This window comes from Cervus canadensis, chromosome 3 (genome assembly GCF_019320065.1).
Source record: "Cervus canadensis isolate Bull #8, Minnesota chromosome 3, ASM1932006v1, whole genome shotgun sequence".
Lineage (NCBI taxonomy): Eukaryota > Metazoa > Chordata > Mammalia > Artiodactyla > Cervidae > Cervus > Cervus canadensis.
Window position 1 is genome coordinate 101,937,264 of NC_057388.1, and position 23,719 is coordinate 101,960,982.

Here is a 23,719-nt window from a genome sequence, read left to right on the forward strand (position 1 = left end):
TTGTGTCCAACTCTTTGTGGCCCATGGACTGTAGCCCACCAGGCTCCTCTACCCACGGAATTTTCCAGGCAAGAACACTAGAATGGGTTGCCATTTTGAACTCCAGTGGATCTTCCAGACCCAGGGATCAAACCTGCATCTCCTGTACTGACCAGAGGATTCTTTTTCTTTTCCATTTATTTTTGTTAGTTGGAGGCTAATTACTTTACAATATTGTAGTGGTTTTTGAGACAGCCTAAATATTTTGATACATTGACATGAATCAGCCATGGATTTACATGTGTTCCCCATCCTGAACCCCCCTCCCGCCTCCCTCCCCACCCCATCCCTCTGGGTCTTCCCAGCGTACCAGCCCTGAGCACTTGTCTCATGCATCCAACCTGGGCTGGTGATCTGTTTCACCCTTGATAATATACATGTTTCGATGCTGTTCTCTCAGAACATCCCACCCTCGCCTTCTCCCACAGAGTCCAAAAGTCTGTTCTGTACATCTGTGTCTCTTTTTCTGTTTTGCATATAGGGTTATCATTACCATCTTTCTAAATTCCATATATATGCATTAGTATACTGTATTGGTGTTTATCTTTCTGGCTTACTTCACTCTGTATAATGGGCTCCAGTTTCATCCATCTCATTAGAACTGGTTCAAATGAATTCTTTTTAACGGCTGAGTAATATTCCATGGTGTATATGTACCCACAGCTTCCTTATCCATTCATCTGCTGATGGGCATCTAGGTTGCTTCCATGTCCTGGCTATTATAAACAGTGCTATGATGAACATTGGGGTGCACGTGTCTCTTTCAGATCTAGTTTCCTCGGTGTGTATGCCCAGCAGTGGGATTGCTGGGTCATATGGCAGTTCAATTTCCAGTTTTTTAAGGAATCTCCACACTCTTCTCCATAGCGGCTGTACTAGTTTGCACTCCCACCAACAGTGTAAGAGGGTTCCCTTTTCTCCACACCCTCTCCAGCATTTATTGCTTGTAGGCTTTTGGATAGCAGCCATTCTGACTGGTGTGTAATGGTACCTCCTTGTGGTTTTGATTTGCATTTCTCTGATAATGAGTGATGTTGAGCATCTTTTCAAGTGTTTGTTAGCCATCTGTATGTCTTCTTTGGGGAAATGTCTGTTTAGTTCTTTGGCCCATTTTTTGATTGGGTCATTTATTTTTCTGGAGTTGAGCTGCAGGAGATGCTTGTATATTTTTGAGATTAATCCTTTGTCTGTTGCTTCGTTTGCTATAATTTTCTCCCAATCTGAGGGCTATCTTTTCACCTTGCTTATAGTTTCTTTCATTGTGCAAAAGCTTTTAAGTTTCATTAGGCCCCATTTGTTTATCTTTGCTTTTATTTCCAATGTTCTGGGAGGTGGGTCATAGAGGATTCTTTACCGCTAGTGCCACCTGGGACGCCCTAGTAGAATATAAACCACATCCCGTAAGGAATATTGTGACTCCTTCCTGGACATGTGGCAGATAGTCCTCTAATTGTACCACTTACTCCAAATCATCACCTCTCCTTCCCACTCCTCTAAATGCCTTGTCTGATCACAGCTCTCTCAGGTGAAAGGATACTGAGGGACTCCAGTTGCCTTTAAGCTTCCTGCCCCCGACCCTACACATAACGGCCTGACAGTTAAGGCCCTTCATCGTCTAGCTCCTCCCCTATAACCTGCTTGCCAGCAGCCCCCATGCTACTTGCTTTTCCCTTAATAAACCTAAATGTAAGACTAGATACCAATAAATTCTTAGAGGAGAACATAGGCGGAACACTCTCTGACATAAATCACAGCAATATCTCTAGATCCACCTCCTAATAAAAATTTAAAAAAAAAATTCCACAAACAGGACCTAATTAAACCTAAAAACTTTGGCACAGCAAAGGAAACCATAAACAAAACAAAAAGACAACCCACAGAATGGCAGAAAACATTTGCAAACAAAGTGACTAACAAGGGATTAATCTCCAAATGTCTCAATATTAAAAAAAAAAACAAACCCAATCAAAAATGGCTAGCGGATCTGAATAGACATTTCTCCAAAGACAAGTTTAGCCAAAAAGCACATGAAAAGATGCTCCACATGACTAATTATTAGTGAAATGCAAATCAAAATTACAATGAGATATCACCTCATACAAGTCAGAATGATCATCAGAATGTCTACAATCAGTAAATGCTGGACAGAGTGTGGAGCAAAGAAATAGAGATACACTCCTACACTGCTGAGATAGAGAATACTGAGAGTAACACAAGTAATATATTCAGTAATAAAAAGAATCTCCAAAGGCATGTGGAGAGAGGAAAACCTCTTCTTTACTGAAGACTGTCAACTACTAAAGGAGTTAGCAACAGAAGCAGAATATTAGCAAAGCATCATTTTGTACCTTCCAATGTAATAACCGGTTCAGGTGAGGACTGCCACTGGATGCTAAAACCACTGAGTAAAATGTTGGGGAGCAAGATATTTACAGTCTCCAAGTAATACTCCATGTAGTACTTTTAATTGAAAAAAAAAGGGAAGGTAGCAGACAGATCCTGTGAACATCATCTTAACCAAGCAATCAAGCTCAGCATCACCAGTAAAAGGACAAACTGACATTATGTGCTTACCGATACAATGCTGGGGTGAAAACATCACTTATTGTAGTAATTTTTGCCAAAGAGGCTTCAGCTGAACATAAACACGGGGAAAGTGTCAGAGTAATGCAGACTGTGAAGCATTTGACAAGCTAGCCGGTCACGTCAAGAAAGATGGAAAAGAGATTTTTCTGGACTTTTAAGAGAGACTAAACTGACATGACAATTAGACACAATGCATGTTTTTTTTTTTTCCTAAGTAACAAAGAGTACATTATAGGGAAAATTAAGAGTGTATTATAGAGTACATCATAGTCTATGAGTATAGACTGCATAACACTATTCTATCAATGCTGTATTTTTTTGGAATAGATAATAATAGCATTGCTGTTTCATAGGAAAAAATATCCTTGATCTTAGGATATACAAGCTGAAGGATTTCAAGGATCAAATATCATGTATTCAGCATAATCTGAATTGGTTCAGAAAGAAAGTACACACACACACACAGAAATGGAAATACAGGAGAATGTTAACAGCTGGTAAATACAGGTAAAACGAGTATAGATTTTGCTGTATTAAATTTTTTCTTTAGGTTTGAAATGTTTCAAAATTAAAATTCCAATATTAAAATTTGGACAAAAATTTTGGAAACAGGCTAAGAACTTGTGGAGGGAAAGTGTTTTCATCTTGTTCCTCTTGATTCCCCCAAAGCTGAAGTGATGCCATTATAAGAATCAAAGCAAGAGACAGATGCTCACTGATTTGAAGGGCTTTAAAATAAATCTGAATGGAAGACAATGAATGCCAGATTGAGGAAGAAGTCACCTGGCCTTTGATACCTGCATCACAGCTTCTTGGAAGAGCCATAAAAAAGGCGGGTTAGAACCCTGGGTCAGGAAGATCCCCTGGAGGAGGGCATGGCAACCCGCCCCAGTATTCTCACCTGGAGAATCCCCATGGACAGAGGAGCCTGGGGGGCTACAGCCCATGTGGTCACAGAGTGGGACATGACTGAAGCAAATTAGCACACAAGCACGCAAGAGAGATGCAGAGCGCTCAGCCTGCTATGTGGGAAGGAGTCCTTCCTTTGTCAACCTATTGAAGCTCAGCAAGGACAACCTTTACTTATTGATGCAGGGGGACCTGAAAATTAACCTGAATTATGTCCCAGAACTTTTCAGCGCCTGGGCAGTGATAAGAGGAGACTTACTACTCATTGTTATGCAGGGCTCTGATAATAAGTCCTTTCTTTCAGGATGTTATCTCTCAAAATCCTCATCTATAAGACTCCTCCCAAGGTGAGCACTGGTCACCTCTCTATCCTGACAACTAATCCTTCCTTGAACTCAAATGACTAAGGAAGGGCTATTATAATTCTCTTTGAAAGTGGCTGCATTTATCTTCATCTCTCAGAAGTCACACATTCTCCTTGCCCTTGGATTAGAGCCTTCATTAGAAGGCTCCTGATGTTCAATTTTTCTCCCATCTCCCACATTTCCTGTGTCCTGTCTCCACAGCCGGCTGTCCGAAACACAGATCAAGGAAATGCTGCTGCTTGGGGGAATCAAGGCTGATTAGGCCAGTTAGAAAAATGCCTCCCAGAATTAGGACTTCCAAATGCTCAGGCTTCTCCAAAATAAACAAAAGTTATCATTTTTCTTTGTTAAAAAGAAAATGTGTTAGATCACTAAATGCACTAAATTCTTCTCAGAGGCCCCAGATTGCAGTTAAAGAGCCAAATAAAGCTATTTTTAGAAAAAAAAAATACTTTCTGGGTTTATGAAATAAAAAGGGCCCTCCAAATCCATAAAATGTGACCTGTTTACATTCATTATTGGTGGCAAAATGAATGATCTGTGTAGAACTGGCCCCAAATTTTTCAGTGTGACGAGTCCGTACCAGATTTAAGTGTGCATGCAAAGAGGCGGACGTTAGTCTGCCCAAAGGCCGTTGCTCTGTTTTCCTTCACCTTCCGGGGCCCTGCCCCGCCACCTGTGGGTGCTGGTGTGCCCCCAAAACATTCACACAAGCGGGAGAACGTTGGCTATATATAGCAGAGGTCATCCCAATTTGTTGCTGACCGGCTGTAGAACACTGGACAAGTCATTCTGTGCTCATGGCCTCAAGTACCAACCAAGAAAACAGGGCTGAACTTCCCACTGTAACATTCTAGGGCTTTTTCTAAAAGTTCCTCAGGCGACCTCAGCATCTACGTGCAAAATGCCAGGAGTAGCTGTCCTTGGTTACCTCTACCACAGCTGTTGTGAAGATGAAAGGGTTAATGTCCATGAAGGGCTTTGACTTCTCCATAAAGTATTGAAAATTTGTTGTACTATCATCATTTCATCTGCACGGAAGCAGCTTTAAAGTGGCATTTGCTTCTATCCTTCAAATGTCAACAGAGATTATTCTAAGTCCATCAAACAGATGGAAATGGCATAGAAAAGTGAAGAAAGAAAAGAATATGTGAGGTAGCAAAGGATAATTACTTAACATCAATCTCAAACCTGCAGGTGACATCCACACAATCTATGCTGTTTTAGAATTTACCAGTCAAATCAGATAACCCTTAGCAGACTGACAAATAAAAAACATATAAACATTATGCTTAGGAAAAGGCATAAACCTACTGGGAGGGCTGTTACAGGATGCTGTGAGGGACGAGATGAGAAGAATGACATGTGTGGGGCTGGAAGAAGACAGGGGCAGCCCCCAAAAACTGCTCTGAAGGACATAACTCACTTGAATAAGATTCGATTAAACCAGTCTATAAACCAGCCTGTTTATGTGCTGTGCTCAGCTGCATCTGACTCTTTGCAGTCCCAGGGACTGTAGCCGCCAGGCTCTTCTGTCCATGGAATTTTCCAGGCAAGAATACTGGAATGGGTTGTCATTTCCTACTTCAGGGGAATCTTCCCCACCCAGGGATCAAACCTGAGTCTCTTAAGTCTCCTGCGATGGCAGGCGGATTCTTCACCACTGCGCCACCTGGGAAGCCCAGTCTATTCATGCTTCATGCATAATGACATTGGTAAGAACTAGGATATATGTTGTTCTAATTGGTGAAGGGACCTAGTAACCTTATTGATAACCGTATAGATTTCAACTGGCGACAGTATGTGATGGTAGGAGGTAGATTAAAGCTGTCACTTTGGGTGTAGATGAAAGTGGTGAAAGTGTGGAAATCATAAAGACAAAGACATGTTTTGGTCTGTGACACTGGAGAGGACAAGGTCAGGGGTATCCATGCAAATAAAGCCAGGTGACCCCAAAAGGAGATGAAGGCCTGGTAGAGGAGCCTGGCGGGTTACAGTCCATGGGGTCGCAGAGAGTCGGAAACCACTGAGCTACTGAGCACACACATCATCATATATATTTAAGTTTTCTTGTTACTTGAAAACAACCCCAAACAAAATGGTATGGATTTTCAAAATAACCCATGTGTAGAAGGAACCTCTCCCTAAAGGGAAAAACAGGACCACTTTGGAGAATGGTTTACAAATTCTGACCACAAGGTACCCCTATTAGGTTACAATGAGGGTTTTTTTTTTTAAATATCTGTAACAGTGTACATATTTACACATATCCCTATCTCCCCCAATACACACACCAATATGTGAAAAGGAAACTTGCTATTATTTTCACCACCTAAGAATTAGAAAAATCTCTGCATGTATACACTGATAAATCTTAGTAGTAAAGGGCGGCTGCCGTCAGAAGCGGATTCTCCCTCTGTGGCTGGCAACACTTCTTAGTTAAATTAATCCGAGGACTCTGAGTCCTTGAGTTTGCAAACGGTGTTGAAGTTCTGATGAACCATGTAAATCTCTCTGAGACTCTGGCTCAGTCTGGATAACTCTACTAGACCTGCTGCTCCCCGGGGGCCCCCTGCTGATGAAATGCCTGCTTCCCACAGGAAAGCATCTCCCTTGCTGCCTGCTCCCTGCGTCCTCTCGGGCCCCGCCCTCTCTAGATTCCACGTCAACTGCGGTTCCCTGGGACTGCCTCCCACTACCTCCAGTGCTCTTCCCACCAGGGCATCAGTACATTCCACATCAACTCTAGTGAGAGATGATCCTTCCGATACCTCTCAGCTTGAACCTCTTGTGAGACTTGAAAACGAAATCCCAATGGTCACAGTTGCTTTTCACTGCCTTGTAGAAAAATATTGACAGAAACAGTAGATAGGTGTTTATGATCAAAGCAGAGTTCATTAGATTATGTGGCTACTTTTAGAACAGAATTTCAGTTAGTGAGAGTCTGCCCACTGTCTTTTAGGAAAAACCACACTTACGTCAAATGTTTTATTACTAACAGAAACGATTTGTTATGGTGAGGGTAATAAAACAGTGTCTTCTTTGTCCATAAGTGTACAAATGTATACAGCTTTTCTAATAAATTTCATCATGACCTATTTCCATTTTTAATTTCCTCTCACTGATACACAATGATAATATTTCACATTAGAAATAGCTGGCATCTTATTACATGAATATTCTAATGAGTCTGAAAATATTAGCCATTCTTAAAAGCAAGCTACTTTAATGCACAAGTAATATATTCCCTCCAGCTCTAGTTGTAATAATCAATCCACTTTTCAATATTCATACCATGGATCCCTTCCTGCTGGCAGCATGAACTTCTCTCCTTTCTTGATGAACTTGCTTTGCATTAACTATTTGCATACAAAGGTTGCATATTATATTATCCCAGGCTCAAATTAAGACTTTCTAATTAGCATTTACTGTATCAGTGGAATAGTGGCATGTATATCCTCACATGTTAAATGTTTAAATGTCTTTTTCTCCCCATCAGGTATATGACTTGGGCTGACTTCTTTTATCACAGAATTTCTAATCTGGAAGGGCCCATGTCTATGATCTAGTTCAGTGGTTTAACACAGATAAAAATGAAGCTGCTCGCACTTTGACCAGTTAGGATCCTAGGCTCAGAGCTTTGTCCATTTGGCTCTGTTGTTGCTTAGTTGCTAAGCTGTGCTATATCTATAGGAAATGCATTAGGTAAAAATTAAGTTGAAAGGCAGCTAATCTACATTCACTTTTAATATGGGAAAGTTATTTCATGGTATAGAAGAAGGCTTAAATGCCAGGGCTTTTATCTGTAATTCTAAAAAAAGTGATCTCTATCACTAGAGAAAATGGAAAAAATTAATTTGTAAAGAGTGGCTGTATTTTCAGCTATCAGAATGAAAATTAATGTTTCAAAATATCTGACATCAGGTATACCCAAATCAGATGACTATAACATTTTTCTGTAAAAAAGGGATGGAGAATGGTGATTTTTGGTTATATTAAAAAAATCATTCCTCAAAACCTGAGTTATATAATTCTTATAAGCTAAAGTTATATCAAAGCTGCAGGTTAAGAAGTGATATTTATTTGGCATGATACAGCCAAATTTACAACAATCTATTTAGTAAAAACAATCATTGCTAAAAAACTGAATTATTTTTAAAAACTGTTAAACCGTAAGTATATACATATAGAAGCAGCTTGAGAATATTTTTTCTATATTAGTAATTAAGAAATAAACAAACAATCCCATATATTCCCTGCTAGCATCTTTCCCTGACAGGAAGATACATGCCTGGTTCCTCTGATGCCATCTGGCATCTAGTCGGTAAGAGGCCTCACCAGTAGGCCCCTCTGATTCTGGTCCTGGTTGTGCCTTGCTGATGAGCAGATCTAAGCTCCTCACTTTGGTCCCATCAATAGTAGACGGAACATCCCAAACCACCCTCTTGATGGTTACAACTGTGACTTCTCAATTTTCTGCTCTTGATCAGACATTTTTTTTTCCAAGAAGCAATCCAGGGCAGTAACTATCTTTCCCCATATTCTTCCTAGAACATCTCAATCATCTCGAAAAACGTGTCTGATCTGAGCTCCTGTGGTCCTCACTCACGAACGCTCACTAGGATGCCTGTGATGCCCTCCGATTACGGGCAGATCCCCGGCTGCTGAGATGACGGACATGATCGTGAGGCCTCTGTTCTCTGCACTTAGTTGAGCTTTTCCAAGGAGTGACTACAGAGTGGCTTCTCCTTGGGCACAGTGGCTGCCTGACGGATCTGGAATAACGTTTGTCTCTGATGCTGGCTTTAGGGTGGCTTCACTTCTGAGCAGTGGCCAGCAAGCCTCCTGTGTCACAGTCACATTCCATTAGTGCTAGAATGTCCCACTTTCTATTTCCTGACAGACATGGCAGTTTCCTTTCTTTGAATCAAAGGGGCATTTCCTACAGAATGCATTGCAGGACTGTGGACTGGTTCCGAGTTGCTGAAGGCATTAATCTGAACTGGTAAACTCTGTCTCTTCTGGCCCTCATTCCATAGAAGTCTTATTTTTCCAAATAAGCCCAGAGATACAGACAACCTAACTCAGTCCCTGTTTCCCTGTCAAGGAATGAAGAAGCCATCTTGGTAGACTGTCTTTCCTTCGAAACATCTTACAAAAGATGTGTAGACTTTCAGCTGGGACCAGGGATGAGCATCCTCTAGATCCAGGCATGAAGTCAGGCATGAAGTCAGGCATCTGGACACACATCTGTCTCTGATGGATGCCCAGGTGGACTTCTTCCTGGCACCCTCCTGGGCATTTTTCCCAAAAGAGTGATCGATCTCTTCTTGATTCAGGATTTAAATGTGCTTCAGTGTTCTAAATAAATGCTACTTTGTTTTCTATGGCTGCTATTTTGGTAGATCTTTTTATGCTGCTCTAATATTTTAAATAAAAAAGGGACAGATTTTAAAAAGTTTTGCACAAATGCAAAATGCTTTTTTAAGCAGTAATTAGTCTAGTATGGCTCTTATAATGTGCAATGCAAGAATGGTAATGTGTTTATTTAGGACTATTTAAGATAGCTTATGGGGCTTCCCTGACAGCTCAGTTGGTAAAGAATCCGCATGTAAATGATTTTATACAACATGGAAAAATATGTAAAATCTAAGTAAAAAGATATCTTTACTCTAAAATAAAAGGCTCATATATTAATCATATTGAACCTTGTTAGAAGATACCTACCAGAGTTGGTGATATAAGCTCATGACCCTCAAATGCAGAGTTGTAATGCACCACTAAATTAATATACTGGTACATTCTGCAGGCAGAGACATTAAATTTTTAACAGTGCAATTGACTGCATGTAGTTCCACCTTCAAACATGACATTTGTGAAAAATTGCAAAAGCCATGCTCCTGGTATGTGATATATGTTACTGGTTTCTAAAATACTAAGATAAAAAGATCTACTTTCTGTTCTGATGTAGCCAAAACCCAGTCTACAAAGAGATTTACACAGTCTCAGCAACAGTCAGGAGATCACTGCAGGAAACAAAACACTACACTGTCTTCTGAGTTTCTCCCGTACAGCTAATTCATGACATTTGGAGTTAAAGAGATAATATAATTACAGTGGGGGAAAAACTGTCCCTTAAAGCCCTTTTTAAAAAAGAGTATAGTAAATTTCTGTTGTGTTGATTTGATTGCCATTTTAGGATACCTGAAATATCTCTCTGTACACCTGTGATTTTTTTTTTTAAACATTTAAAAAATATATGACAAAGGCCAGTTACTGTCATCTACATAGACATTCATATGCTTTGTGATGCAAAAGACTAAATTCTTAGGGGTAGAGGGGGGAGCTATATGTAGAGTTTGAAAAAAATTCTTAGAATTGCACTTGTGTTAAGTGTAAAATTTATTGTGAAAATCAGACATTAAGAGTGATCTTTTCAAGTTTATTAAAATGAGTCATGAGCTTTACAAAGGTAAGAAACACTGGACTAAGCAGGCATTCAGTAAGAACGCTTGAAAGGGGGTTACGCTGACCATTCTCCATTGTGGTCACGGACTTGCTGTGCTCCACAGGAGGAGACTGACGTCATAGCGCATGCTGGCAGGACGCCTGGCTGGAATTAAGGGTGCAGTGTTACGTGCAAATGCAAAGCCTTGGTGCCATGAACAAAAAAACTTTATGATAAGGAGGTGAAGGATGCTATTTTATAATTATGCGTAGAGCTGTTCTCAACTTGTAGAAGTTAGTCTGCCAATTTGACAAATTCCAGTGAAAACCAGGAATCCCTAATTGTTTACATCATGCAAAAATACTTATCTTAAAAATATTAATTCTAAAGTTTGCTCATTACTCAGAATCATGGAAGCCCAGGAGAGATGAGGTTTGTTTTGCTCTCCATTGTACTGCATAGTTAGCAGAGTACTGGGTCTAAGGTGGACTTATTATAAATATTTATTGAATGAATAAATGAATATTTATTGAATGAATAAATGAGTATCTGAATACAACAACCAACATAAAGACTGAGAATGACTTTAGTACTGATCCAGAATGACTGCTGACCGGGAATTTGGTGTCTGTTCTACCAGGTCCCAGGGTCTAGGTATCAGGTAATGCATCCAGAAAGCCAAGACACAGACCAACCCACACTCCTTTGGTACTGATCCATCCTGAGGATCTTTTACTGACTTCTTTTCCTAGAACTCAGCATTTCCTTACATGGTTATGACAACTGAAGCATGCCAACTCCAGGTGTTCCAGAACTTATTTAATATTGCTTCTCGGCCACCTGAAAGGTGAGTCCAGAAGCACTAGAGGGGAACATGGCCAGAACCCTGTTCCCATTATTTCCCTTTCCAGCCTTTGAGTTCATGTCATAAAATACCACAGATCCACGGACAAAACTTTGAGAAATGTGTTTCTGATAAACGAAGTGTTGTGTTAAGCTTTTCAATTTAGCACAACGTTTATGTAGAAGTCGTGGCTCTTCCTAGCTGGTATCAAGGTGTTTCCCTCACTAGATGTAAAAAGCACTTTCTCTATGGCTCAGTGGTTTTACTACTGGAGGAAACATCCCATTAAATTTTCCCATCAGGCAGTAAGGAGAAGAGAGATTCATTATGTGAAGAGAGGCAAGGTAAAGGTTTACTATATAATCAATCAGTGGTAATACACTCTTGTTTCTCCTATCAGAGAAACTGCTCCTCACATGTCTTAAGGGAACAAGGGAATTTCTTCAACAGTAATCCTGAAAGTATGCATATTCTGATATAACATTAATCATAACATTTATCATGGATATGGTTATAGATCTGTAAGTTTAAATTCCCCTTAAACTCTTGTAAGCCCGAATAGTCATTATGAATAGTAAGTTTTCACAATAGGTTTATCATGGTTTTATACAGCTCTGTGGAGTCATTAATGGAGGGTCTGAGTTAATATCCTGCATTATTTGAACTCTGTGATTCTAGATTTGAAGGAGAAATCTGCAACATGCTTGATGATGGGGAGGTCTTAGATCAGTGAAGATGAGAACCCTGGACTGGAAATCAAGTCTCAGGTAGCGGAGACAGCCCTCATCCTCCCTGGGGTCTCAGTTTCAGTCTTGCTAGGTGAGCTCCTAAGTCTCTATGTCCTGAGACATCAGGCCTGCTCTTCCACTTACACGGCCTAGGTTCACCTTATGCAAGGCGGGAAATGATGTGGTTAAAAAAAAACACAAACCTTTTCCTTTACAGTACAGCTTGAATTTCCATTAGTTCCTAAACTGTATTCCTATAGATTTCCTTATGCTTATACCATTACTATTTTCCGGGTCTCTTCTGTCTCTTGAGTTCTATCTTCTCAGATGGTAAAGCATCCATCTGCAACACACTAGACCCAGGTTCAATACCTGGTTTGGGAAGATCCCCTGGAGAAGGGAATGGCAACCCACTCCAGTACTCTTGCCTGGAAAATTCTATGGACGGAGGAGCCTGGTGGGCTACAGTCCATGGGGTCACAAAGAGTTGGACATGACTGAACAACTAACACACACACAAAGGAATGACAGATTCTAAGCAGCAGGACCTTTTAAGTTTCAGAATGATAAAGTGGTGAGAGACTGAGTATACAGACAGACAATGGAAAGACCACATGTAAACAGAATCTCTGACCTACAACCTGCAAAAACTTGCCGAAGAAGCCAACCTCCTATCTATAGTAACCAGCCCAGGAAGTCAGACTGCTGTATCTATTAATAATCCATGAAGCCAAACAATAATTTCATAACAACTGAACCCAAGTAGCTAAGACTTGATCAATAACTGACAAATTACCCAATTTTTGTCCCTGTTTTCAACTTTTAGACCAGCCAAAGAAATTCAAATATTGGAGGATGGAGGGGAATGAGAAGTGCTCACCACACTGAGAAGCTAACTTGAGACCAAAAACATGAGGCAGGACGTTCCATATAATTGATGGATCAGTTTACTGTAGGGTGACTTAGAGGCTAAGATGGGGCAGACAATGTGCAGAACCATTTGAAGCTGCACTCTGTACCACCAAGGGGCCATGGGGACAATTTCATGGTTAGGGTCTAGGGGTATGTGCTTGGAAACAGGAAGCGCATTTCTAGGTCAAGATTTATGAATGGGTCACCAGTCCTGTGGGCACTGGCAATATATCAGCAAAGGTTTTTGTCACTGTCTGGAGACCAGCAAAGCATACAGGCCACCTGGACTTAGTGATTGCTAAACAATATCTATTAACTACAAACCCCGTGACAACAGAGACATGATTTATCACACAGTCCTAGGTAGGGTCAGTGGAAGGACAGGAGGAACTGTCTGGGCCCAAGATGGTGTCAGTTATATTAACAGTTGTACATCAAACATGCTCCTCTAACCAATTACATAGGAGAGTCCACTTCTAGCTAGCCTGGCCTGCAGCTTCTCCAGGCCAAGACTCTAATCAGGGTGACTTCAAGTCTTCCACTTCCCACTATAAAGCTTCCCTACTCCTCAGCCTGCCTTTGGGCCACTCTGCAAGTGACTATAAATAAGTAGTCACTCTTGTTCTCATTTGGATGGCATTCATTTATTTCCACAGTGAGACTAAGACAAAGAGAAAGCACTCATCTTCTGCTAGGTCCTCTGTTGAGGCAATCTTTCTTTCTTTTCTCGGTCAATCATTTTTAATTGATAACTACTATTTAAAAACTTCCACATACTCAAAACCTTCTACACTATACTTTGTATTATCCACTCTGAGGATATGATTCTATTTCAATTTCTTAGGGAAACAAGCCCAAGAAGAACTGCCTCAGCATCTTCTCAGCATTCACTCCCAATAGCTATAGTTTCATTCAGTCAGTTAATTTCTCCCTTCCCCTAGTTACCATAGAGAAGGAAACATTTCTTCTGTCTGATGCTCTGGATCCCACTGTCTCCAACCGGCTCACACTCTGACCTACTGATTACTGAGCACGTTCTCATTTCTTCATATTCTTCCCATCTCTTCCCTTTTTACTATGATCACCAAGATGTGTTCAAGGCTCTACCATCTGAAACTCTGTCACTCCCTCTCTGACTCCAAGCCCCTTGCAGCTCTCCATCTGTCTCTCTTAAGCACATCAGAGAACAGACACTGGGATTCCTTATCTGTTCTTCAATTTCCATTCATTTCACACCCAGGTGCAATGTAGGTTCTACTTGTTACTTCACTGAAACTGTACTAAGATCACCAATGACTTTTCCCCCCAAAACAAGGTGTATTCTCAGTGCCTACTATTGTGGTTGACCTGTGGAAGAAACTCGTCTTCCTTTATTTCTTAACTTTAAAAATAGTTCGGCATTACTGAGCTGTGAACTAGCTTTAGCTGTAGCTAAATTAACTTACACAGTCCTTGTAACAAACAGATGAAGTAGGTGGTGTTATTGTTCTTGAAATTACCTGATCCATCCCAAGATCCATCCTTGCCTTTTCCCTCTAAAATAACAACAGGGGTAGACAGAAAAAAATACCCTGAAAGACCCAGATTTCTGCTCATTTCCTGGCACATGAGTAAGAGCTCAATAAATGTTGAGTATTCTTCTTCTAGCACCCAAAGCCATGGTATAACATGGAGTGTACTAATACATTTTGATTAAGTGAATGTGCCCAGAGAGGTCAGAAAAGTGATGCTTAAATAATTATTTCTGCTGGGAGCTATGGCCTGCTGGGGCTTTAAAGGCAAGAGGGCATTTTTCTTGGACCAGGAGGCTGCCAGAGGCCTTTACCTGGTCCTATTGGTCTTAGAAAAGAATAGGAAAAAAATCTCATTTTTCCTTTCTCTGTGATACATACCTACTCATTTCTAAAATGGCAAATTTATTAATGGTGTTACTTGGTAATCACAGTCATCTTTTTGAGAAAAGGATTTATCTTTATCTCATTATGGCAAATATTAGATTATAGGTGTGAAATGAAGGGGGGAGAGCAGTTAAGTCTTTTTTTCCTTATTGTTTACATGTATAAATATTGAAATTCATAAGACGTAACTTTGAAAATCTGCTACTATAGGAAAATAAAGTGTAATTAGAGTTGAATAAAACAAAAGGGGAAATGAGAGCATCGACTTCCTGATTTACTATCTTGCCTTCCCTCCCACTGGAATCAATTTACAGTGGATAGGAAAGATCCCGACAGCAGGAGGAACAAGGGGTTCTTAACACAAATTATAAGGAAAGGAACTCCCTTCGAATTTTAGGAACTGAGCCAAGGGAGAAAATTAGAGTGGGAAACTATTTACACCGCACCATAATAGTACTCACGTCACTGCCTGAGCGCCTCAAAAATCCCTAATCAAATAAAGGCATTAGCATTTATTGTCTTTCTGCCTAAATATTGTTAAATGCTTAGGAAAAGTCCCCAGAAGACAGTTACCAGTTTGCCAAGAGGTCCCAGGAAGAACTGCTTGCCAACTGTGAGATGTATTTCCTTAGTGTAAGAGCAAGGGAATGTGACAGGATCCATGCTGTTACAGACACTGTGTTACTTTAATGATGCTGCCCTCACGGAGAGAAAATTATACCAAGAAAAAGAGTCAGGAAGAAGCAAACAGTTCACTGGATGCTGACATTAAACAAAGGATGGGTTTCTGGCTCGAAATACAATACAGGCAAAAATCTGGGAAGAAAAGTATAAATTATTTAGATAAGAGTTTAACTCAAATGTGGAAGGGACATGGAGGAAAATCATCAGATAAACTGCCCAAAGCAGGAAACCTGGGTGGCTGTGATATCTTTTTGGAGCCAATGGCGGCCATGAGGGTATTCTGAAATTGTCATGAAAGCTAGCTGGGAGCTACCAGCCAGCTACCACTGGCTGAAGTGCTGACTAACAGACAGACAAACAGAACTCCTCCCAACAGCAGGATTCTACATTTTATCATTGTTGCTTTTCAATTGCTCAGCCATGTCCAGCTCTCTGTGACGCCCATCAGTTGCAGCAAGCTAGACCCCTGTGTTCTCCCTTACCTCCTGGGGTTTGCTCAAATTCATGTCTGTTGAGTCAGTAATGGTTCTAACCATCTCATCCTCTGCCATTAATAGTAAATATTACTATCTTATCATCATAACTGAGGATGGACTCATCACTGGAAAAAAAGTTGAAAGGTTTCCTTTATTCAAGAATAATTTAAAACATGGGGAAATAGAAAAGTAAAAGATCTGAAAGATCATAAAACCAATAAGTCCTTAAATTCAGTATTGATAAGGGACTTCAAAGCTACATTTGAGCAAAGCGGGAAAAAGAGTTGATCTCTGCTTGGAGAAGACGGTGTAGCATCAGTGACTCAGCTCTCCTTGGGGAGAGGGTCCCGTGTGTCACGCAGGAAACAGCTCAGGGCACAGGGATGGGGTTCTGTCTGCTGCACTCAGATCACTGAAAAGGATGGTTCAGTCATGCTCAGTAATGGGGTACTTTTCAGAGATTATCCTTTTACATACTGTCAAGATTAACAAGGTGAAGTGTGGGCTAAATTAGGATTATACAGACAGATGGATTGGAGATAGTATCTTCCCCAAAGAGGACTGATCAGAGGCTTTCTAGAAAGACATTGAATATCGCAAGGTTCTGTCCTTGGGACTATATCCATTCAAGTCTGCATCATCATCTTGGAATAAAACCCAGAAGATCAATCAGTGGGTGACAAAACACTGAGGGAGGTAAACTAAAGAAAGAAGCGAGATTCACAATGATCCTGAAAGTTAAAGTTAGGAGCCAAAAGCAATGGGGAGAACTGTATACTTTAAAAGCGTGAATTTTATGGTATGCAAATTAGTTGTTTGTTTTTTTTACAAAAGCTACTATGTAAACAAATGAACAAACTAAAGCAATTACAGATGTTTAACTGGAAAATGTAAAGCTTCATATTTGAGTTAAAAGAAACCTTCCTCCTGGGCAGGAAAAGCTCCACTGGTGATAGTCTCTGGGTGTGGGTGGACACTGAGCTCAATTTATGCAGACAGCATGCTCCGCTGGTCTGAAGCTTCCTGAGGACCAGACTTACCCATGAATCCTCAGCACCTCCTGTCATGTGCACACAGGATAAAAGCGTAATGAATATTTGTTCCACATGTTGCTTAAAAATAACCATAATAGCCAAAAACTAATGCAACTTTAAGTTACAAAAGCTTAAATGTAGGAGTTTCTGTCTGTGCACCTGATCGGTTATTTACCCCCATGGCGCCCTGATGGAGAAACATCACTTCCAAGAGTCAGTTCTGCACAGGAGGAGGTCACTGCGCTCTCAGTCAATTACAAGAGGAACTAAAGCAATAAAACAGAAGATAAACAAAGTTCATCTACTTAGATGGGGCGCTTCCCACAAGCCAGCAGAAAGAAACAGCCTTCTGAGGTCTTTATTTGTGGACAAACTTTGAGGGGAACTGGCTGTTTATCTTCCACAGTTATGGGGTTTCTGGGCCAAGACTCCCCAGATAAGGCATGTTTCCTGGGGACCTCAGGAATTAACATCAGTAAGAGACTGTATTTCTATTATTGATCATACAAGAGACCTAGAAGTTAGCATTTACCATCTCTAGCCTTGAATTTCCCTAAGTTGTAGGCTTTTCTAGAAGTGCATTAAAAATAATTTCAGAATAATGCAAACCCACAGTCAAGCAAACAGCCCTACATCACTTTCCAAGCCATAATTCTCTCTTATTTTTTCATTTTTTAAGACCTGCAGCCAGAAGAACTTCAATAGGAGACAGAGAGGTGAATTCTATGTGAGATGAACCAAGCCTCTATGATCTTGGTATCACTCTCAGAAATATTCTAGCTAAACAAGTGGGTTGATAGTGTGTGGCCATATGCATTTGTTTTAGATTATCTTGACAAGTCCAGTTAGTCAGTCCAACCAAGTCAGCTCAGAAAAAGGAGTCTTATGAGTCAAAATAGAGGATTCCTATCGGGTTGGGTTTCATAGACCACAGTTTGCATTGGCCTGAGACTCATGGAAGACAATCTTAATTACGTAGTCCTGAAGATATGAAATATTTAGTCCAAGTATGGTTTGAGATTTAAAAACAAAGCAAAGGAAGTTAATATCAATTTGTAGTAGGTGGGACTGAAGAAAGCTATAAGGGATGAATCTTGAGTAACTAAATGAATTCATGTAAGAAAGTGAATGCATCCTTAAATTCTTTAAAATGATTTGTTTATACAAAGAATTCAAATGACCCATTGTTTATCCTGCTATGCAAATCCTTTCTCTTTAACTATATAATAAAAAAGATTTGATGAATAACCACATGTTCCAAATTAGTAATACTGTATTCAAAGAATCATTAAGCTAACTTGCAAAATGTACTAATAAGTATTAAAAGTTACAAAGTCCTTTATCCTGGCCAGTCTTCAAGACTTATCTGAGATGAGAATACAGACTTTTAATTATTATGCATGATACATTCTTCATGTATCTGCCTTTGAATTTGAGAATTGGTTTGAAAGTTTAGGGCAAGAAACTGTGGTCTACTCAAGTCTCTCAGTGTATCTGAGTATACCATACTTAACATCCACAACGTGTTCCCTGCCTCTGGCTGCTCTGTCGTTCCCTAAAACCTACTACTCATCTTAGAGCAATTAAAATGTACAATGCATTGCTCACTCTGCTTTCTTTGAAAAATGTGTATCTTGGCTGTTGGGACACAGGGAAAAGAGATGGGCCCTTAGCAGCTCTGTAAGCCTGTCCCCATTTCAGTAGTATTCCACGACATACACTCAAATGTCACCACTAATATTTATGCTTCTGCAAAGTGACATTTTCTTTCAAAAGACAGGATTGATGGGCCTAGAAAGAACCGGATCAAGCAAGAGTTGTATCCTAGACTATTAAGCAATAGAAAACCACTGTATAAATTTTTATAAGGAATGACTGGATGAAAGCAGTAATTTAGGAATAGTTGGCAAATATAGGAAGAGTAAATATAAGAATTGGAATAGGATACTTTTACATTTAACTGACTATATGCTGTTGCTCTGCTGAGGCAACTACTAATCCTTTGTAAGCAAAAACCGGGCTTTAGATTATTACTCCCACAGCACTGAACTATTTACATTGATTGATATAGTCAACTGCTCATGTGAGAAAATGATGCCTTGAGAATGTCCAGCTAGTGTTAATGATGGTCAATCTGGGATCTTATGATTAGCAAAGCAATGATTTCAGTTCTTGTGGCCAAGGCAGCTTCATTCACACATTTCTCCAACAAATATGCTCAAGTACCTATAGCTGTTATGGAGGAGGAAATGGCAGCCCACTCCAGTACTCTTACTGGGAAAATCCCACGTGGTCACAAAGAGTCAGACATGACAGAGCATGCACACACACATACATCTACACCTATTAAGTGAACATTGGCCATTTTTTTTTAAAGGTGTAAAAACAGTAAAGATGTTCCTATAACTTGATCGCTTTTTGAGTAGAAGAATTAGGGGATGAAGATGTGAAGGCTAAACCTATTGTATCTGTTCCTTGGGCTAAGACTTTTGATGTATGAATTATGTAAAAACTAGAGGGCTTTTTTTTCTCCCCCAAATGTTTCACTGGAAGATTTTACAGGCTGATCTAGATTATCTTACTGCCTATAGCAGAAGCTTTCTTGGGTACAAAATGTGGTTCAGAGTTGCAGGACTCTTCATCCAGATCAGAGTCTGCCCCTTGACACAGCTGTGGCCATGTGACTTTTAGCCAATGATACCTGAACAGAGAGGACGGTGCACCAAGTCAGAACACGGGTCCTGGGAGGCTCGGCATGTTTCTGTTTGCTATCTTGAGTGTTTGGCACTGCGCTGAGAAGAATGTGCTGCACTAAATCCAGAGAGAGGTGTCAGGAGCATGGCCATCCAGATGCCGCACTCATCTATTTTAAGAGGCGGAGCAGTGACAGCAGGTGCTATGAAACAAGTCATTTCAGATTAGCCGAATCCCACCTGAGCTGTAGCTGCATGAGCGAGGCAAGTGGCTCTAGTTGTCAGTCACTGAGTTCTGAGTATGAACACAGCATCTTTGGGCCAGCAGCTTATGGCTGCAGTGGCCAAAAATGGATTAGAATTGAAGTCTGCAGGCTCTTTATTCTAATGTGGATTTTATCTGTCATTCTTTCCCCCCCTGCTACCCTAGCTATGACACTTACATATAGAACTTAAACTATGCAGTTTTGGTGCCTTTTTTTTTTTTTTTTTAGCAGCTTAACAGTTCTCGGTTTAACTGCCTTGGCTTCCCTTTGCCTTTTGTACTTTTTGTTAGTATGTATATATTTTCCTATATTTTGGAATCCCTTTTTTCCATCCGTAGGGCATTTTTTTCCTTCTTTTCTTAGATACCTAAACTCATTCAAATAAAGATCTCTTTCTTTAACATTTCTTTCCTCCTTAAGATCTTTGTTGACTTTGGGGAGGGGCAAAGGAACCACTGATGATAATCTGTTACCCTCATTCTTATTTTTGTTGAATAGTACCCAAACCAGGTTATGACAACTTAGAAAATACCTCTAGAACTTGCTGTGTATTTTTTTTTCCTTGTAATAGAAGCTTATACATCAGAATGTGTGAATGAAAATGCAAAGTTAGAAACGGATCCATGAAGTGTTTGGATACTCTGACAGCTGCAATTTTTCAACATAAATTACTGCACTTAGCTGCAAAGCCTCTGTCATAGGGAGACAGGACACTTCCAAAATTGCCTGCTGCCCTCTTTAGTAATAATCTGAGTTTTCACAATCTAGATATCCCATGATAAAAGACACCTCGATGCACACAGATGGAAGAATTCAGACTTTACGTATATCCCTCAGAGTATGCACATGCTACTCTATTCATCTTCCCTCCTTGTCTAGATGTGGCACAAGATTATTCAGGCAAGAAGATGTGGGCAGGAGAGGAAGCTTAGCAGTAAACAGGTGAGCCTGTCCACTCTCTCACTTTCCTTTTAATCAAAGAAAAGACTTGACAGAATTCACTGTTAGCCTCTTTTTTTTTTTTTATTATTTTTTTTTTTCCAGTGGGTTTTGTCATACATTGATATGAATCAGCCATGGATTTACATGTATTCCCAATCCCGATCCCCCCTCCCACCTCCCTCTCCACCCGATTCCTCTGGGTCTTCCCAGTGCACCAGGCCGGAGCACTTGTCTCATGCATCCCACCTGGGCTGGTGATCTGTTTCACCATAGAAAGTATACATGCTGTTCTTTTGAAATATCCCACCCTCACATTCTCCCACAGAGTTCAAAAGTCTGTTCTGTATTTCTGTGTCTCTTTTTCTGTTTTGCATATAGGGTTATCGTTATCACCTTTCTAAATTCCATATATATGTGTTAGTATGCTGTAATGTTCTTTATCTTTCTGGCTTACTTCACTCTGTATAATGGGCTCCAGCTTCATCCATCTCATTAGGACTGGTTCAAATGAATTCTTTTTAATGGCTGAGTCAATATTCCATGGTGTATATGTACCACAGCTTCCTTATCCATTCATCTGCTGATGGGCATCTAGGTTGCTTCCATGTCCTGGCTATTATAAACAGTGCTGCGATGAACATTGGGGTGCACGTGTCTCTTTCAGATCTGGTTTCCTCAGTGTGTATGCCCAGAAGTGGGATTGCTGGGTCATATGGCAGTTCTATTTCCAGTTTTTTAAGGAATCTCCACACTGTTTTCCATAGTGGCTGTACTAGTTTGCATTCCCACCAACAGTGTAAGAGGGTTCCCTTTTCTCCACACCCTCTCCAGCATTTATTGCTTGTAGGCTTTTGGATAGCAGCCATTCTGACTGGTGTGTAATGGTACCTCATTGTGGTTTTGTTTTGCATTTCTCTGATAATGAGTGATGTTGAGCATCTTTTCATGTGTTTGTTAGCCATCTGTATGTCTTCTTTGGAGAAATGTCTGTTTAGTTCTTTGGCCCATTTTTTGATTGGGTCATTTATTTTTCTGGAATTGAGCTGCAGGAGTTGCTTGTATATTTTTGAGATTAATCCTTTGTCTGTTGCTTCATTTGCTATTATTTTCTCCCATTCTGAGGGCTGTCTTTTCACCTTGCTTATAGTTTCCTTTGTTGTGCAAAAGCTTTTAAGTTTAATTAGGTCCCATTTGTTTATTTTTGCTTTTATTTCCAATATTCTGGGAGGTGGGTCACAGAGGATCTTGCTGTGATTTATGTCGGAGAGTGTTTTGCCTATGTTCTCCTCTAGGAGTTTTATAGTTTCTGGTCTTACATTTAGATCTTTAATCCATTTTGAGTTTATTTTTGTGTATGGTGTTAGAAAGTGTTCTAGTTTCATTCTTTTACAAGTGGTTGACCAGTTTTCCCAGCACCACTTGTTAAAGAGGTTGTCTTTTTTCCATTGTATATCCTTGCCTCCTTTGTCAAAGATAAGGTGTCCATAGGTTCGTGGATTTATCTCTGGGCTTTCTATTCTGTTCCATTGATCTATATTTCTGTCTTTGTGCCAGTACCATACTGTCTTGATGACTGTGGCTTTGTAGTAGAGTCTGAAGTCAGGCAGGTTGATTCCTCCAGTTCCATTCTTCTTTCTCAAGATTATTTTGGCTATTCGAGGTTTTTTGTATTTCCATACAAATTGTGAAATTCTTTGGTCTAGTTCTGTGAAAAATACCGTTGGTAGCTTGATAGGGATTGCATTGAATCTATAGACTGCTTTGGGTAGAATAGCCATTTTGACAATATTGATTCTTCCAATCCATGAACACGGTATCCACCCTGAACGCGCCCGATCTCGTCTGATCTCGGAAGCTAAGCAGGGTCGGGCCTGGTTAGTACTTGGATGGGAGACCGCCTGGGACTACCGGGTGCTGTAGGCTTTTGAAAATGCCACTGTTAGCCTCTTACTGGTGCCTTCCGACAGCATTAGGTAGGGGGAACTCTTTTTTCTAGCATCACACCAACAAATTTATTTTAAAATGCATAATACTTAACATGTGTTCCTCAAGGCATTATCATTTCTGAAACAGTATGGCTAAGTGTCTTTACTTAAGAGATTTTTAAGGACTCATTTTTCTCATTTTTTAAATACAGTATCAATCTGCCCTTTAGAGATATTTGAGATACACCATCACACAAATGCAAAGTTTCGTATGCATGCATGCTCAGCTGCTAAGTTGTTTATCTGACTCTTTGCAACCTCATGGACTCTACCGCCAGGCTCCTCTGTCCATGAAACTTCCCAGGCAAGACTACTGGAGTGGGTTGCCATTACTCTCTTCAGGGGATCTTCCCCACCCAGAGATCAAACTCACATCTCCTGTATTAGCAGGCAGATTCTTTACCGTTGCGCCACCTGGGAAGTCAGATGTTTTGTGCATATTAATAAGAGTCTAGTTTTGGAGGTGTATTAATAGTTGAATTCTGGTGACCTTTCAAATAAAGTAGGATGGGCTAACACCTTGTCCTAGATCCATGTAAGTCAGAAGCCTAATATCTCTCCCTGCACCAAGCTGCTCCTGAAGAAGTAAGTACCTGCCCACATGACCCACTTCTAGGAAGCCAGTTTGAAGACTGCTATCTATGATGCCAAATTTCAGAGCTCCTTTTTTCCAGGACTGCAAGAATAGAAACTGCTGGTTTAGGGATTATAAAACAGGATCATGAAGAATAAATAATTTCCATATTTACCACACTTTCTGCCACAACCCAAATAGGCTTGTAGAGACAAGACCAAAGATATTTACAGTCAATTTATTTCAGATATGGGCAACGTCATGAGCTGTCAATAGATGTCCTGCAGTCCCCAGCTTCAGCAGCAGGTCAGCAGTAGGGTCATCTGTGACACAGGA

At 40.3% G+C, this 23,719-nt stretch overlaps 1 protein-coding gene and 1 pseudogene across 2 annotated transcripts in view; one reads left to right on the top strand and one right to left on the bottom strand.

Moving 5' to 3' along the window:
* The window catches only part of TPK1 (thiamin pyrophosphokinase 1), a 354,923-nt gene that overhangs the window by 19,543 nt on the left and 311,661 nt on the right, over positions 1 to 23,719 (bottom strand). Inside the window, exon 9 of one of the 2 annotated variants that reach the window (XM_043463953.1) lies at positions 10,258 to 10,512. The exons of the other annotated variant lie outside the window; for it this stretch is intronic. Coding sequence (XP_043319888.1) covers positions 10,448 to 10,512 — 65 coding nt within the window. The 3' untranslated portion in view covers positions 10,258 to 10,447. Of the gene's footprint in view, positions 1 to 10,257; positions 10,513 to 23,719 lie in introns of those variants that run through there. 2 annotated transcript variants of the gene reach the window in all.
* On the top strand, positions 22,631 to 22,747 carry LOC122439034 (annotated as a pseudogene).